The 19,211-nt window shown below is 35.0% G+C and overlaps 1 protein-coding gene across 1 annotated transcript in view; it reads left to right on the top strand.

Annotated features, from left to right (window-relative positions):
* Positions 1 to 16,254, top strand: part of LOC129228647 (cytospin-A-like) — a gene marked incomplete at its 5' end in the record, with an annotated part of 42,385 nt that extends 26,131 nt beyond the window's left edge. The window contains 5 exon segments of the mRNA XM_054863330.1: positions 365 to 594; positions 679 to 784; positions 11,693 to 11,809; positions 11,921 to 11,980; positions 15,370 to 16,254. Of these exon segments, the coding sequence (XP_054719305.1) occupies positions 365 to 594; positions 679 to 784; positions 11,693 to 11,809; positions 11,921 to 11,980; positions 15,370 to 15,459 (603 nt within the window).
* Between the last annotated feature and the right edge of the window lie 2,957 nt (positions 16,255 to 19,211).

The following is a 19,211-nucleotide window of genomic DNA, read 5'->3' as shown; positions in this document are numbered from 1 at the left end:
TAGAGCAATTTTGAAGTCGGTTCTATTTTTTTTTTTTTTTCAAAATTTTTTTAAAAAATCAATTGTTGTTTGTGTACAATTTTTTTTAGAAGATCATTAATAAATTGCTCTTACATGTCAAATGTTTTTTAAGTAACTGTTGTACTTCAACCATATTTGAGAGATACAGTACTACTTGTTAAATTTGGTTGTTTGGTGTCAGCAGTTTGAGTACTTTAGAAATTATCTACAAATGAAAGTTTTTTATTGTTCTTATTATCTTATTTTTTATATGTATGTCTTGATCATATGCTTTTTAAGTGAACATCTTTGATTGAATTAATGCTGTGTAAAATTACGTTCTTAGTTGAAATTTATTTTCTAGCCAAATCTTCGCAGTACTACTGAATCTGTACAAAAAGATAATAAAGTTGGACATTGTTTAGTGAAGCATTCGAATTCAGATAATTTGGTTCAATCGACTGTGAACAATGGACCTTTAGATCAAGCAACGGTAACTATTAAAACCGAAACTGATAGTTTGAAACCTTTACCTCCTCATCCTGTTTCAATTCTTGCTGCAAAGTTGGATCCCATTAGAAGGAATAGCTATGGGTGAGTGTTTTTCGATCATCTATGACTTGAAATGTTGAAATCATCTTGAGTTTCATGTCTTTAATTGCCTTTTTGTTTTATTAGAGATATAAATGAGAAAAAAGATCCATTGTCATCACTGGTTAAAGGAGGAGGATCTAAACGCAATGCTCTTTTGAAATGGTGCCAGAATAAAACTTTAGGCTACAAGGTTTGTTATTTAACTTGCAGCTTTATATAGAAAATACTTATTTAATTATTTACGATAGTGCAACCCATAATGTTGGAGCATTATCTTAGTATTCTGTAAAATGCACTGTGTATGTGAAGTGTCAAGCCAGGCCTGACATTTCAAGTTTTAGTTTGATTCTTAAAAAAAATGCTTTGCAAAAATTTGATAACCAACCTCTCCACCATTTTATATGTCAAAACCATGAAATGTTTTAATGATCATGGTCAATCAAATACTTTTAGTCTATGAAATTGTTTTCTGAAACTAAAATCAAACTGCACATTCATCTCAAGCATAAATTAAAAGTAAAAAAAAAAAGAACTTTGTACAAAATATCAAACACCAAAATCAATTATAGAAACACAAATAGCAAGTAAAACGGCAGACATGTGTTTCAGGGTTGAAAGGAACTTATTTGTTATGCAAAGATGCGATATTTTTCTTCTGTCTTTTCATTCATAAGCTGGCATCTTTTGCACTGTGGATTGTGTTTGCCATAACTCCAAAACAAGTGTAGGAAATTTTTATTGTTCTTTCTGCTTCTATCATTGATTTTGATTTTAAATTAGGGTGTGTACGCAACTTGAAAAACTTTTTAAATACTTGAATTTCATTAATGTTTTTCAAGGTCTTGTAAGTCCTGGAAAATGGAGATAATTTGCAAAAATATCCTGAAATTCCTTTTATTTCCCACAAAAAAATGGGTGATGTGATTTTTGTTGTAAAATGTGACATGAAAAGTTCCTTCCACAAAAGGGGTAGGTTTTCCAATTTCCACTGGCATAAAAAACATGAAGAAAAAGACACGTTTTACATGAACCTAGTGAAAGCAACACGATTTCTTCCTGTATTTCACTTTAAAATATATCACAGTACCTAAGATCCTTGCTTTCAAGAGAGAAATGAAGGCTTCACACTCTCTCTCTCTTTACGTTTTATCGATTCCCAATTGACACATCACAGTAGAAAATTTTCATTACAAAAAGAAGAGCTGGCTTTCTTATTATCCTTTGGCAATGGTGTGATAATGCATATCACATTTTTCACCCATTTACATTTTTCCCATGTTTTCGGTCATTTTAATCGTTTTCTTCCCCCATTTATTTGTTTTTTTATTCTCTTGTGCATTCCACGTTTTCCCCGCATTCCCCCGTTAAATTTCGCACACTTTACGATATCATAATATGACTTATTCACTTTTCCCATCGTTTAGCTTTTTGTCAATTTTTCAAGCGTCGATCCAATTTTTTGCATCTTCTTGTCAGCCATTAAAATGGCGTAGCGTCCCCTTCCCTTTGTTGTTTGGGCGCCAAACGCACTCATTGGTTCCCGCGCATCACCGCGTACCCGGATCTGATCGCTCATTTGCCGATTCATTTTTCCACCCCACTTCACTCTACTTGCTGCTCTCTGTCCGCTCGGTCGCATTTTCTGCGGCTCCGGTTTTTGTTCTACGATGGCGATAATGATGCATCGGTGCACGGCGTCTGGGGACGGCCGTTGCTTGCCGCGAAATTGTTAAGACCTCAACATGAGGTGAACGTTTTATTTTTTCATATATGTTTACAATATAATAATCAAGACCGTTACTTCGTCGCAGCCGATGATGAGAGCGTAGGTGATCCATCGCCTGTCTGAATGATGGCGTCCGATGGCGGCACGCAGAGTGCACCTGAATCGTCCCCTTAAGTAACTACTTTTTCGATGATCTACATACCATGAGGTGACGGCATGGATCCGCAATTACCTTGAAGGTATCCTGATTCCTTTTTAAGCGTGTGACGAGCTCAACATTGTCACCATGGAGATTACAGCCAGCGCCATTTTTTTTGTCTCAACGTACATTGGCCTTCAACTGAAATCGTCAACAATAAGTCATCCCTGAATTACACCCCACCATAATGAACTGTCCGTCCTCCGTACATTACAATTAAATACTTCACCACCCTCCGCGTGAACTCTACGTTTTTTTTTGACCGTTAACGAACTTTGCAACCCCTCCCAGCTCCCCCTTTTCTTTTTGAACTCTTAAGTCTGGATTCCTCGCATTTGTTTTTTACTATGTGTGAAATGTTCTGGTGATCACCATGCCTAGTGCCTGTCTTCATGTCTGCTTGGAAGTAACGTAGAATAAAGAATGTGTGGTAATTAATTTTGTGTTTTCTATCGTCAACAAACACCACCCCCGGGTAAGTCTCTTTTAAATTTTTGTTCTTGGGCATTCAAGGCAGTCGTTGGTCTGAGGTTATGCGCGGCAGCAATGCTTCCACTTCCACGGCCTAAAATCGTTATCTTTTTGGTTTTCGTATAATTTGACAAAATTAATCGCGCGCATCACGACAAAATGGCGCCGTTTTTGACCAGGTCTTGAATGCCTTTTTTTTTCTGAAGTTGAATGCATATGCACTTTTGTTGTTTTTTTCATAAGGCTTTTTGTGTTTCTGTGATGTTAATGGGGGGATATATGAATTTTATATTTTTAATTTAGTTCAAAAATTTGATGTAAATTTTTTTTTGTTAGTTGCATTTATTCTCATGTGTGCATGTGCTTTCAACAATATTTGCATTTAAAATTTTTTGTTTCTCATGATTGCACCGTGTGAATTAAGTGAAAATTATATTAGATGCTCATTGATTTTTGTGCTAAAGTAAAAGACGGCACATTTGTTGCCATGTCAACTGGTAGTACTCAAACCGACCCACCCCAAGGTGTGAATATGGCCAATGAGTCACCTCAAGGTGCTGTGGCGAGTAGGAATTTTAACTTCCCCATTCCCTTATATTCAGGCGAGCCGGAAACTGTTGAATTTTTTATATCACAAATTAAGGACTTGCAGAATTTAAACGGTTGGGATGATCCCACGACTCTTATGTTTTTGAAGTCAAAACTTTCTGGCTCTGCCTTGTATTTTTTTGCGACCAATCCCAGTTGCTTGGAGTCTATAACTTTTAACCAGGCTTGTGACAAATTGCGTGCATTTTTCAAAATGCATACCCCTTCTTCTGTGTCCCTTTCAGAATTTCAAAATATCAAATTTGAAACTCATGAGAGTATTCAGAGTTTAGCACATCGTGTTGAACGTGCGGCTCACTCAGCATATCCTTTTATTACGGATAGTGCTGCCCTCACCCAAATAAAATCTTACCAATTTTTGGCGGCTTTACCATTGAATATCAAGGACAAACTACTTGATGTCGACACGTCAAAGTTTACCGATTTAGTCGACAAGGCTAATAAGTTACACTGTTTACATGTAACAGGCCAACCAAAATTGACAAATGCTATGACTAGTGCTCAAGTGCAAATAGATGCCTTGGCCGAAAATTTACGATCTTTAACAACATGTGTCACTAAATTAATGTCAAATTGTCGTCTTTGTGGGGAAAGTCCACACCCACTTGTTGAATGTCCTTTGTACATTCGCGTCTCTTCCGTTAATGAGAAAACTGTTTTGCCCAAACCCCAGCAAAAAGCCTCTCCAAATTCTAATAACACTTTTTGTGTATTTTGTGGCAGAACAAACCACTTAATGATTAATTGCCGGATTTACAATGGGGGTCAACCCCTTAACAATTTCTCAAATCAAGGTCAAAATAGGCCTCAAAGTCAAAATTTTTTTGCCCCTCGTATTCCATTTAGGCCACGAGGTAACTTTAATTTCCCCAACCAGTTTGTTCCACCCCAACATTTTCTGTCGCAAAACAGATTTTCATCGCCGGAAGTAAGACTTAATACTCCAACACAAAATGGAGACAATTTAAACTGGCGAGGGGGTCATCCATGAGGGACGGCTTGGCCTCGGTAAATGATTTCTCATCTCTGGTCCCTCAAAATATTAGTGTACAGGAGACTGAATCTGTTCAATGTAAGAAACATAATACATATCCAGATTTACATACCTTTTTAAATAGCTCCATTGGTAAAGATACTATTGGGGAATTTTTGTCGAAATTTTCAAAGCCTGATGAGTCTCGATGCAAACAATCCGAATCCATTTTTAATGTTCATTCTGATAACAAGGTTAGCGACTTACCTATACTTAATATTTCAATTGGTCATGAGATATTCCCAATGCTTTTGGATTCAGGATCTTCGGTCAGCTTATTTTCAAAAGCTGTTTTCGAACAGATAAAATCTTTGACAAAATGCAGATTTCTCTCACGCACAGTCACAATCAGGACTGTAAATTCTAATTTATCATTTTCTGCGTGCGCTGAGGTTTCATTTAAAATTGGTAAAAATTTCTTTAAGCACCCATTTTTTGTTGCTGATTTTGCACCTTCCTCTTTTTATGGGATATTAGGTTATGATTTTTTAACCCGTTTCAATGTGTTAATTGACACTAAGACCGGCAGTGCCACTTTTGATAATTTTAAAGCTCCTTTAATGCCTCAAACTGACATCTCACAACATTTGGCCAAAATTAATTCTCTGCATAGTGACAAGGCTTTTTCTGTTGCTCTTAAAAACAAATTAATTATCCAACCGGGGGAAACTGCCATTGCTAATTTTTCGTTATCTGACATACCGGTCAAATCATCTGAAATTTATTTTATTCCTACTATTAATGACATAACTTGTGAAATTCATCCCGTTGTACACTTAGTCGAGAAACATAATTTCTCCTCTATTATCAGAAATATTGGTAATAATCCTCTTCATTTAAATAAAGGTATGGTAATGGGTCATGTCACTGAACAGTTTGAGATTTTGAATGATTCTTTGAATGAAACTACATGCTCAAGCAATCAATCCCAATTTTGTCACCAAATTATTGCATCAGACGAAGTATTAAAAATCAGGAAAGAGGAACTTAGTCCTTCAGATTTTAAATTTGATCACTTAAATACTTCACAACAAGATACTTTATTAAATATTTTGATGAAAAATTTTTCTGTGTTTAGTAAATCTGTCAAAGCTCTAGGATGTTCTGACATTGTCACTCCTTCTGTCATTTTGCGTAACAATAATCCAATTAAGGCCTTACCTTTTGAAATTCCTCAGGCGTTAAAAGGACAGGTTCAGGAAGAATTGGATGAATTAATTGAGGCTGGAATTATTTCTAGAAATGTGAGCCACTATGCGAGTCCGATGATAATGGTACGTAAGAAATCTGGGCCTAATGAACCACCTAAGTACCGTATGGCATTAGATTTAAGATTATTAAATTCCGTCATCGAAAGTTCCACATACCCACTTCCCAAAATTTCTACGTTAATCAATGCCGTCTCATCCTATAAATACTATACCGTTTTAGATCTGCATTCGGCCTATTGGCAAATTCTCCTTCCCAATCATCTCCAAGATATTGTGACTTTCTCGACCGAATTCGGCTCTTTTGCTCATAACCGTTTGCCCTTTGGCCTTAAGGTAAGTAGCAACATTTTCCAATCTGCCGTGGATCAGTTAATTGATGAGTTAAAATTGCTAGGAATTCACGGAATTCATGCATTTCAAGACGACTTTTTGGTTTGTGCCGAAAACTTTGACCAGATGGTATCTAAGCTCGAGGCTGTCTTTTCTGTTCTTTCCAAACATAATCTAACTTTATCGCCATCTAAATGTGTTTTTTTCCAGACCGAAATTGATTATTTGGGATTTCATATATCACACAACTGTATTCAACCTATTACTTCTAATATTGCCAAAATTACCAAATTTGCCCCACCTCGCACTGTGCGACAGGTCAAGAAATTCTTGGGGTTATGTGGATTTTATAGGCATTTAATTCACAAGTATGCTGAGCGCACCCATGTTTTGACACAATTAACCGCAAAAAATAAACCTTTTGAATGGAATGATGTTCACCAAAAAGCTTTTGATGATCTCCAGTCTACCTTTTTTAAGCAGCCTTTTGTGATTCTTCCAAATTGGAATGATGATTTCTATTTAAATACAGATGCTTCACTTCAGGGAATTGCTGCTGTATTGATGCAAAAGAGAGATGGTATTCTAAAACCCGTGTCTTATTTTAGTAAAGCTTTGTCAAAGTCTGAACGTAATTATCCTCCAATTAAACTCGAGTTGTATGCTATATATAAGGGAATGACAGCATTCAAGACATACCTCTTTAATAGAAGATTTATTCTCATGTCTGACAGTAAGCCCTTAGAGCGTTACAGCAATGTAACCTCGCCAGCCGATGTTGTTACTCGTTGGTTGTTAGAAATTGGTCAATATTCCTATACTTTTTCATATATCCCTGGGCCTCAGAATATTTTAGCAGATTTCTGTTCTCGGAGCCCTGACCCCAATTTACATGAATCAGCTCTTCAACCCAATGCGGATAAGGAGTTGATCCTTCCCTTCACCGATATTTCCACCCCTGACAATATGCAGTGTGATATACCCTCTAATACTCCTTGTGTTGAATCCACTAATGTGGTTAATTATATTAGACCGCACCCTACTTCCCTACGTGAACCTCAGTCAGGTCATAATTTAAGCTCTCATTCATTTGTGTGTGCCCAAACTGATGCACATAATGAAATATCTATTAAAACCTTTTTACGTGAGCAACTTAATGATCCGTACATTAAAGAAGCTGTTTCCTTTTTGCAAAAGCCTAATCTGCATCATGCTCACAAGCTTAAGGATTTTTTCATTTGTCCAACTACAAACCTATTAATGCATGTTCGCAACAAAACTTGTTTACCTACTATTGTTGTTCCCGACACATTGAAAGCTAAAGTTTTGCAAATTTGTCACATTTCTCACACCGGAATAAAGAAAACGTATGAGGTAGTTGTTAGTAAATATTTTTGGTTAGGAATGTATCGGGATGTGTCGAATTTTGTTTTATCATGTGATTTTTGTATTCGACTGAAGCCCTATTCCATTAAACCCGCCCCATTGCAAAATATTTGGATTCCGAGGAGACCTGGTGAGTTCTGTTCAATCGACCTGGTAGGTCCAATTCGCCAATATGGATATATTTTGACGGTTACTGATCATTTTTCTCGTCACGTTGTCCTTTATCCTTGTAAAAATATTACTGCCAACACAATAGTTAAGCACATGTTGAATTACATTTCTCTATATGGTAGAATGTCGTATCTTCTGTCAGATTTAGGCCGTCAGTTTGACAGTGATGTATTTCACTCTCTGAACAAGGCCTTAGGTGTTACAATTCAGCATTCTTCTCGTACTCATCCCCAGTCCAATTCGATTTCTGAGAGAATTAATAGTCAAATCAAGTCTAGTTTACTGTCTTTACTCGAGCAGAATGTGTCTTTAGAAGTTGCTGTTATGGTTCACATGTCTATATATAATGGGACAACTCATTCATCTACTGGTTTCACCCCTAACATGTTGCACTTGGGAAGGGAACTATCCTTGTTTTTTGACACTTTTGATAATGACGTGCAACCTTGATTTCTTAACACCTCACATTATATACAAAATGTTCTGCAGGATCTTCGCCTAATCTATGAGGAGGCGTACTCTTCTTTACAACTCAAACAGATCAATCAAAACAATAGGCAATTGCCTGCTTCTCACAGTCGAAATTTTAAACAAAATGATATTGTATACATGAAGGCGGCTGACACTTTTAAACCTAGATTTGATGGTCCTTATACTGTTGTAAGCAAAGTAGGGGATGTAAATTGTAAAATTAAACTCTTAGGCGATGACTCTGCGCAACCTTTTGTAATTCATGTCAATCGTTTACGTTTAGCCCCACCTCGCAAAAGCAATTTAATGTCTGTTAACACAGATAACAATGTGTCCCACCAACCTCTGCATGCCAGTCAACAAACCCGTTACTTTCTCCGTAGTCGTAAGTAATTTAGTCATAGGGCGTGCCACTTGCTGTTATGTACGGGCAGTCGTGCTGGTCGTGATTGTAATTCCGGAATCCGTATCATTTTGCTTGTGACTCTCTCTATGTCTTTTATGAAAGTAAATTTTTTTTTCTCCCCTATGTTTGTTTTCATTGAGGGGCACAGTGATGAGAATTTATTGTTAATACAAGGCAAGTCGATCTCATTTTTTCTGTTTTTGGAAATGTATTCTTATGTGTTTTTTTTAATTTTTACGTATGACAGGACGCTGTCATATTTTTTGCTGTTGGTACCAACATATGTATGTCAACATGTGCATAACAATTTTTCCTCCACAAGATAATGTCAATCTCTCGATTATGTCCTAATATCTACAACCGGTTTTCCTTATTATGTCTTACTCTTCATGCTTATGAATTTGTCCGTCTCAATCTTAGTGTGTCTTCAATATTAAATTTTTTTTTTCAAATACAAATTTAGTACTGAGTGTGCTCCTGGTAATTTGGTGCACTACGCTGTTGAACTCTTTAATAATATGAACTGTTTACAAAAAAAAAAAAAAAAAATTTCTACTTGAAATTTTTTACTCATGTTACCCTAATGTGTAACATTTGACGTAGATAGTCAAGATAATGATTCTAATGTCTTTTGTGCATTAATATGTTTCTGTATAATTTAATGCATATCGAGAATGGTCATATTTGAGGGTTATTGCATTTTTTGTATTCATACCTTCTACATGTGTTGGGTAGTTGTGAACTTTTTTTGAATGTTTATATTTTTAACTCTTGGTATGCTATGTGTTGTTCACGTAATCACAACTGTGTGTACTTTTTTGTCCTTTTGGTTGGTCGTGTGTGGCAGATTGTTTTGTGAGCAGGGTGCAATCATGACATGCAAAAAGAAAATGCAAACAGTTCATTTTCTTTGACTTACCCATTTTCTACCTTGACGATAGTATAAAACTGTATCCCATGTTTTTTTTTTTTTTTGGATGTTACAACTCTTTATGCATTTGAATATATATGATGTATGAATTTGTTGTGTAAAGTTTTGGTAAATTGGAGCTGGACTTAAAATTTTCTTTTTTTTTCTCTTTTTTTTCTTTTGCTTTGCCAGTGTATGTGATAATGCATATCACATTTTTCACCCATTTACATTTTTCCCATGTTTTCGGTCATTTTAATCGTTTTCTTCCCCCATTTAGTTGTTTTTTTATTTTCTTGTGCATTCCACGTTTTCCCCGCATTCCCCCGTTAAATTTTGCACACTTTACGATATCATAATATGACTTATTCACTTTTCCCATCGTTTAGCTTTTTGTCAATTTTTCAAGCGTCGATCCAATTTTTTGCATCTTCTTGTCAGCCATTAAAATGGCGTAGCGTCCCCTTCCCTTCGTTGTTTGGGCGCCAAACGCACTCATTGGTTCCCGCGCATCACCGCGTACCCGGATCTGATCGCTCATTTGCCGATTCATTTTTCCACCCCACTTCACTCTACTTGCTGCTCTCTGTCCGCTCGGTCGCATTTTCTGCGGCTCCGGTTTTTGTTCTACGATGGCGATAATGATGCATCGGTGCACGGCGTCTGGGGACGGCCGTTGCTCGCCGCGAAATTGTTAAGACCTCAACATGAGGTGAACGTTTTATTTTTTCATATATGTTTACAATATAATAATCAAGACCGTTACTTCGTCGCAGCCGATGATGAGAGCGTAGGTGATCCATCGCCTGTCTGAATGATGGCGTCCGATGGCGGCACGCAGAGTGCACCTGAATCGTCCCCTTAAGTAACTACTTTTTCGATGATCTACATACCATGAGGTGACGGCATGGATCCGCAATTACCTTGAAGGTATCCTGATTCCTTTTTAAGCGTGTGACGAGCTCAACATTGTCACCATGGAGATTACAGCCAGCGCCATTTTTTTTGTCTCAACGAACATTGGCCTTCAACTGAAATCGTCAACAATAAGTCATCCCTGAATTACACCCCACCATAATGAACTGTCCGTCCTCCGTACATTACAATTAAATACTTCACCACCCTCCGCGTGAACTCTACGTTTTTTTTTGACCGTTAACGAACTTTGCAACCCCTCCCAGCTCCCCCTTTTCTTTTTGAACTCTTAAGTCTGGATTCCTCGCATTTGTTTTTTACTATGTGTGAAATGTTCTGGTGATCACCATGCCTAGTGCCTGTCTTCATGTCTGCTTGGAAGTAACGTAGAATAAAGAATGTGTGGTAATTAATTTTGTGTTTTCTATCGTCAACAAACACCACCCCCGGGTAAGTCTCTTTTAAATTTTGTTCTTGGGCATTCAAGGCAGTCGTTGGTCTGAGGTTATGCGCGGCAGCGATGCTTCCACTTCCACGGCCTAAAATCGTTATCTTTTTGGTTTTCGAATAATTTGACAAAATTAATCGCGCGCATCACGACAAAAGGTTTAAATATTTATTTTATTTCTTGCTCAACAATAGGTTAAAATAAATATTGATCATTAAGGCGATATAACTGTTCAAAGTTTAAATAAATTAATTAACAAAAACATTTCCTATTTGATTAAATTGTGACTCTAAACCATTCTCGGTCAACTTAATCACACACGAAAAAATTCGTCAAAATCGGTCCAGCCGTTTAGAAGCCTTGTAGTGACAAACACATGCACAGAAGAAATATATGTATTGAGATTTAAAATTTTTTTGTTGCCATCTTCTGTTTGTCTACAAATGAAATGTTTAATTAATTTAAGCATGGCTCTTACAATGGTTTTGAAAAAACAGTTCTGCATAGTCACACCCCGATTACATAGTGGTATGAAATATACTTTACGACTTATTCTCATACCTACAAAATACACCTAAAAAATGTCATAAAAATGAGTCTAGCCCTTTCAGAAGAGTTCAAACACTAACACCCTGACAGGAGATTTTTAATATATTAGACAAGAAATGAAACTTTGTAACTTAAGCTAACAATTATCAAGTTATAAAAATCATTTAAAAGTGAAGTTTCTGCCTATTTTGTCTCCTTTGTACAAAATATGAAATGTCATTTAAGGCTTGTAAACCAATTGGTAACTGGTTTGTCTTTTGCAGGGAATCGATATCACCAATTTTAGCAGTAGCTGGAATGATGGCTTGGCATTCTGTGCACTCTTGCATTCATATCTGCCTCACATGATTCCCTACCATGAGTTAGACAATAAAGACAAAGTAAGTACATTGGGATCCCCTCCCCCCTTCAAAACATCATTTGTAAGCTGATTTTTAACATCCTTTGTAGCAGGCTCTTGTATACCTGATTCTTATACTCTTAATTTTCAGAGACGAAATTTTACTCTAGCATTTCAGGCTGCAGAATCTGTTGGAATACAAACAACTTTGGTAAGTAGTTTAGTAGTTCAAAATATTAGTATTTTGTTGATGTTGATTTATATCAATTACTAGCTGACCCAGCAGACCTTGTTCTGCCACATAAATCATTTCTGGGATTCAAAAACTCTGTTGGATAATTTACAGCTTCATCAGCATCGCAAGCTGTATCGATCGATTTGTATGATACCAAGTCGCCTCCCGTATCTCAAAGTTTAAATCTTCAACCTCCACTCTTTTTGCTGCCAAATATGACTCTTTCTGCCAACCATGCATGATACATGTGTTGTGTACATACATCTTGAAATATGGGTTCAATGAGAACATTTTTTCGAATCAACAATGGTGCAGAAATTAGTGGACAATTTCATGCATTCAGTATTTTCATAGACAGCAAATTTTCCATCGTTGATATCTAACAATGGGTCTGAGAATTTGTCAGCAAATGGATCTTGTAGCATTCTGGTAAAGAAGTGTTCCTATTTTTCTATATTTTCTTATAAATCTGAAAAACATTCCTATTGACATTTGGTTAATTTGTATATATGGCTGCTTCAAAACAGTGATTTTTCTCATACAAAGCAAAAAGTTTTGTGCTTTTTTACTTTCTTCTATATCTAATATATAGAAGAAAGTATTGGATTCGTGCAAATTTTCGAATTTCGAATTTTGACGGATTCGAACGTTTTGAGGTGTGCTGAGTCCATTTCGACCATTTTTGGAAAATGTCTGTCTGTCTGTGTGTGTGTATGTATGTGTGTGTGTATGTATGTATGTGTGTGTGTATGTATGTGTGTCACGTCTGTGTGTGACCAGTTTTTTGTGGCCGCTCTACAACAAAAACTACCGCATGAAATCGAACGAAATTTAGTACACATATGTGCCCCTATGTGAACTTGTGCCCATTAGTTTTTGGCGCGAATTCCTCCAAGGGGGGTGGAGCAATGGGACGTTTTTCGAGTTACGCGTGCTTGCTATTCCTCAGGAAGTTACTGGCGGAATCAAACAAAATTTGGTCCATATGTTGGTATTAACAGGAACAGGTGCTGATTCAATTTTGGTGTCAATAACTCAAACGGGGGTTGAGCTATAGAACGTTTTTTGTCGTCAATTGTGACTGCTGTATCTCAAGAAATAATGAACGGAATGAAAGAAAAATTTATCGGCAAGTAGCCCTTAGTGGGTATAAGAACTGATTTTATTTTTGTGTCAACAGCTAAAAAGGGGGTAGCGCAATCACCCGTTCTTTTTTTCCATTTTGAGTGCCCTATCTCAAGAAGTAATGCTACGTTCTGGTTGAAATTTGGAATATATGTGAATCCATACGTAAACAGGCTTTGGTTCAATTTTGACGCCGATCGCTCCAAGAGGTGTTGATTTTTTTTTTTTTTTTTGCGAATAAAAATATTTTTATTAATGCAACAATAAGAAAGATAAATCGTAATAGATTGTCGTCTGCGTATTTCTCGTGATTTTAATTGTATGGAAATGATCGGAAATATTATCTCAATGATTTAAAATTTTTAACTGTTGCCATCTTATGTTTGTTAACAAATAAAATATTTGTAATTAATTCAAGCAAGGCTTTTAAAATAACTTTCAATTTTCGCTCTTTGCTTTGCTTTTGCAATAATTCAGACATTGGGTCATGTTTTTGCATGTGTAATTTTGTTTTTGTTGGGAATATTGCTTCCTCGTCAAGCATGGGGAGGGATCAGAAAAAAAAAAAAAAAAAAAAAGAAAAATATAGAAGAAAGTTTCGTGATGGCCACAACATACTAGTTTTTTTTGTATTACGCCCCCAAATTAATCTTTTGCTGCTTCATTTTGCAATCATTTCTTGTTTTGCTCCAAAGCATCTTTAGTAGCTGAACCATTTGACTCTTGATTCATCACTGTGTAATTTAACATGTTAACACATGTTAACAATGTCCTAACCTAAACGTGTTAACCATGTAAATTTAACCTGAAAACGCGTTAACACATGTGCATGCAATGTATCAATTAGTTATACAGGGCTCATAGTCCTATAAATGCTACCCAAAAATGCAAAAACCTTTGATCCATTTGTTTTTTTTTTCTTCACTGCTCTGTGCGCTCTTACATCTTTAATGTTGGCATATGTACTAAACTTCCGTTTAGATATTTTACCACTGCACCTATTTGGAAAATTCCTTTACTATATGAAAGGTGCTTTCTTTCTGAGTGACATAGGCTGTAATTCGAAAAAATCCGATAAATAGTTCTTTTTTTTAATTCCATTTTAGGCCCAAATTTCACAAAAATTCCTGAATATGGGAGTGAAAAACTACTTGCACATATTAATATTATATATCATTGAAAAGTTTTAACATTAAAAAATTTCTGAATATTTGAATCAAACATGCCGCTTACATGAATCAAGCATACAAGACATTTCTCTCTCTCCTGCAAACGTGATGCATTCTCGAAGTCTTTTTTTCTTTGGCTTTGTTTAGTAAAACTAGTTTTTTCCTGTAAATAATGAAATGAGGGGGGGGGGCAGAGTGTTGCACCCTTTTTGTAACAGTTTCCTCAGAAAAAGTTCGACAAAACTAGTGAGACGGAGAGAGACATGGAGTTGACGGGACTTCTGTGCTCTCGGTTTTCTCATCGTTCGTGTTGACATTGAAGCAATGAGATACCAATACCGAGGACTAAAGGTAGATTTATGACATTAAAGAACAAATATCCAAATCAATTATTACCTAGTTTAGCAATCAATAAGAGATATAAGTTAAAATCTGAATTTCGTAATTGCTTTTTTATACTATTTTGCGATAAAATTCTTTAAATAATCAGAATTTATATTTTAAGTAAGTAGTATACTTCTAATGACATGGTGTTTGACTAAAAATTTAATAAAGCTCTCTTAAATTGAATGTGAAATTCCACGTAAAAAAGAAACAAATACACGCTCACAGAATTTTGCTTAATTGAATCGAAACTGTTTTAAACAAACATGATTTATATTAGCGGCAGTGGGTATGAAAATTCATTTGCTTTCACATCTGTTACTCTTCACATTGCTATGACTTCATGCATTATAGAATTGAAATTGATAATGGCACTCAGTTTTTTTTGCGCAGTGCTTCAGACATACTAGATCCTATCCTTTTTCGAAAGCCCTATATATTTTTTTACCAAACTCCTAAATTTTTCCTTTTAAACTCCTATATATTTAGCTACCAAACTCCTATATTTTTCCTTTTAAATTCCTATACATTTTTTTGCGCTTGCTATGAGCCCTGTTATACAATGCATCTGCACATTGTGTGTAAAGTTACATTTGTAAGTTATTTATAATCTATTATTACTTTCATTCAATTTTTCATGTTTCCTAATGCTCCATTGCAATCAATTCTTTTTCTCTCATCCTTTAGAATATCAATGAATTAATTTCCCAGGAAAGGCCCGACTGGCAGTCGATCATGACATATGTGACTTCCGTATACAAGCACTTTGAAACATAGGAGCCTGCACAAAGATGCAATGTATCTAGTCACTAGAAAAAAAAAACATTCTAAAAGTCAACATACAGCTAGGAAAAGCCAAACAAAATTTCCTATTGATGAATCATTATTCATTGTATTATTTCATTTTGCTTGATCATAAGAAATGGATATTGATGATTGAACATGCTTTTAAGGACATTTGATTTTTCAAATATTTCAAGCGAAAAAGTTTGAAAAAGAGAAAATGAAATTTTATCTTTTAGTGAAAGTGAGACTTTTTGAGACTTAGTGTCGAAAAGTTAAACAAAATTCACAGCGTTTTTCTTGTGATAAAGGCATGTTTCAAAGAAAATTTTGCTTTTGAACTCGAATCATTAGAGAGCTGCTTTCTGTCTGAACTGTAAAAATGAATGAGACATTCTTTCAAATCATCAAATATTGTGGTGCAGAACAGCTAAACATTACACAATTGAGCTTTGTTCATCTCAGTGTCTATTAGTCGAAAGGTTAATCATCATATTGGTCATTTTTCTGGCATTCACAAAAATGCAAATAATTTCTATGGTGATTTTGAGAGTTATGTTTTTTAAATTATATTGTCTTGTACATATCAAAGTATGAAGTGATTTTTGATAACTTTTATGATAATTGTTCCTTTAAAAGGCAAGCAAAATTTTATTATTGCTCTGAGTTTTATTTTCCTGTGTCCCATTCACAGGCTTTGTAGACTAAACTTGCAAAATCTTGTTAATTTAGTTTTTTACCCAAGCATTATTTTATTGTATTATCATGTTCTTGTTTTAATTGTTTTTATATCACGACTTTTTTTTAAAACAATTATGCAAATTTTTAATACAATAGGCAAGTTTGTGTGATATTAATTTTCCTTGCCTTGTAGTTCACATATTTTGATCAGTTATTGTGTATTTCTTTTTTTTAAATTATTAATAAAAGAATGTTCAAAATTTGTTAAAAGGATATAGTTTTTACAATGCTTTAAGTTGACTTACGGAAAGCTTGTAGCTGTAAATAAAAAGAACATATTGTTTTACATGGTTTTCCAAAATGTCAAAGCCTTAATGGTAACTGCAGTCAAATATGTTATCCCAATTATTAAATATTATCCTAACTGGCTAAATAGAATGAGTTTTTACAATAACGAAAGATTTATTTTGATATTTGAGGTTGTTAGGATTTGTGCGATTACCTTCCTTAATCTTTTTTAAAAATATCTTAAATTTCATTTTCTAAGTTCCTAAGTACTATTGGGCAAGTTCAGGCTTCTGGTTACATTGTAGAAATAAATCCTAAGTATATTAAATTTAGTAATTTTAATTGAGTGAGTTTTGATTGATAAGTTTTTTGGATTTTATTGTATCCTCTTATTTATATACATGTATTAGTCTGAGTAAAATCAAACCTTAAGTAGCGAAAGCTGACAATACTGTTGATTATGTGTCATCTGAGTTGTCCTTTACTTGCAATATACTGGTCAATTGATTTGCCTTAATATTATGGAAAACAAAGATTTCTTTTAGTACTTTTTCTCGTAGTAATTTTTTTCATTATTTTTGGATTTCCATGCTTGCAGAAATTATATACAATCAACTTGCTGTAACTCGAAGCCTCTTAATTCTAATATTCCTTTGTCTTGAAGTTTTAATTGGGACCTAAGCTCTTGAGAAGCCTGTAGGAACTGCCAGTAACTTGAATGTTTAGCTGATCCCTTTGGAACTTTGGAGTTATTGAGAGTTGACTGTATATCTAGCATTTAAATTTGTTATTTTTGTTTTATATTAAACACAATTAGATGTAAAAGGGTAAAAAATTAGACATTAGATTAAGTAAATACAATTTAAGTAAAGACAAAAGAAGAATCCAACAGACTTTAGGATAGGCCCATCATTTCAAAATTTTCCGTGGGCAAAGGGTTTGTGTTCAATACATTGTATAGGGGGAAAAACAGATGTGCAAGGTCAGGCAAAAGAACTTAAAATAGTGGTTGCCCTAGTATTAGGCCAAAGGAGCTCTTCGATCTGAATAGAAATAGTGTTAGGGAGGCTATTGGCCTTCTTACTGGTTGTTGCACCTTAAAGCGGCACATTACTGTAATGGGTGTCAATAATGATCCAATTTGTTGGGGTTGCCTCTTTCATGCCTATAGGTTTGAGCACCTTGGTGGTCACTTACTCGAACTTTGGGAGATTTATGACATTCCCATTAGGTGCTTGCTGAACTTTGCTTCAGCTACTGATCTGTTTTACGACTTCTGTTTGGTTTAGCACAATAGACTTCTGGTCACATTGCTTGGTTCTGTTGAGCCACCCTCACCTTCATTTCATTCATTCGAAAAAAAAGCAGAGCACAAACGAAAATGCCTTTCCATTATGTTTCTATTATCTAGAGGGGTCAATTGAACCCCCACCCCCTGATCGCCTAAATGAAGGGCCTGCTTTATGCCCTACCAGACGCAGTCTATTTATGCACCACCAGTAAAAACCAAGTGGCCTCTTAAAGCTATTCACCTTAATGCAAGTAACAACTGCATCCTTTGGCAACTACTGAGGAGACTTAAACCAGATCTCAGATTTCTAGACTAGTCTGAGGGAAGGGGATTTGAGCTTAAAACAAGAATTGTGGGGGTCTGCCTTTTATACTAGGTCTTAACCCACTTATATTTTTCTTATTAAGAAACTAAGACATATCCCCTCCTAGGGTGCCCATATAGGGGGACTCAAGCCCTCCTTTGAAATTGGAACTTCCTTGCTTTTAATACTTTTTTCTTTGCAAAAATGTAAAAACATTTCTTCTCCAGCCATTAATGAATAATTTATTAAAAATGTCAAACTTTAATAACTCTAATCTGTACTAAAATTGGTTCCTATGTGGAAAATATCCTGCTAAACCATGGGGAAAATATCTGAGAACGCCCTCAAAATTTTTCATATAGGCGCCCTTGATCCCCTCTGATATATTCCCATTTGCTTGAGACTATAAACATTAGCTTTAAGTCGGGAATCATAATTTAAGCCCATTGCCTTACTAATCTTTTGAACCATTTCCAATAAGGATGGTGTCGGTTATCCACAATTGTGTCGGATATTAGAGTAACTGGATTAAGAATTTCATACCAATCAATTAACAATAAGATTTAAATACAATTAAAATCTAAAATTAATAAGAATAGATGGTATTTTCATTATTAACATTCTAGGATTGGTAACAGTTTTGCTTTATTTCTCTTCTCCGTAAATTAAAATTGCTGTAAACTTATATAGCAATGTCAAAATTAAATGTATTGTAATATTTGGCTCATAGCCTGTGAATGAGCTGTTGAAATATTTTGGTGCATATAATACACTATGGTTTTTAAATGTAATTCTTTGAGTCATTAGTTTTAAGTATTTTCTATCAACAGTGATAACTATTTTTGAATCCAACAGAAAAATAAAGAAAGAGGCACTATTTAGAGAAACTTTAGTTTTTTAATTTTCAACGCTTTAGACATTGGTTTTTAATGTTTTAATTCACGTTCAGATTTTGCATGTTGATTAGTTTGCATTTTTGACCTGTTTTTATGTATTTCAGTGACCGAAAGTAAGTGTGTAATATTAGATTTTGCTGTCATTGTGCATCAATCTTTTAACATCTGCTTCCGGTTTATAATATTTCTTATTATTTATTATTTTATTAGTACATATTGCCAAACATATTATGCTAAAATACAGATTATCTTTAAAAAAAATTTTTTTTAAACCACCTTAGAGTCC

This window comes from Uloborus diversus, chromosome 8, assembly GCF_026930045.1.
Source record: "Uloborus diversus isolate 005 chromosome 8, Udiv.v.3.1, whole genome shotgun sequence".
Taxonomy (NCBI): domain Eukaryota; kingdom Metazoa; phylum Arthropoda; class Arachnida; order Araneae; family Uloboridae; genus Uloborus; species Uloborus diversus.
Note: the sequence above shows the minus strand (reverse complement) of the source record. Positions and strands in the feature narration are given on the sequence as shown.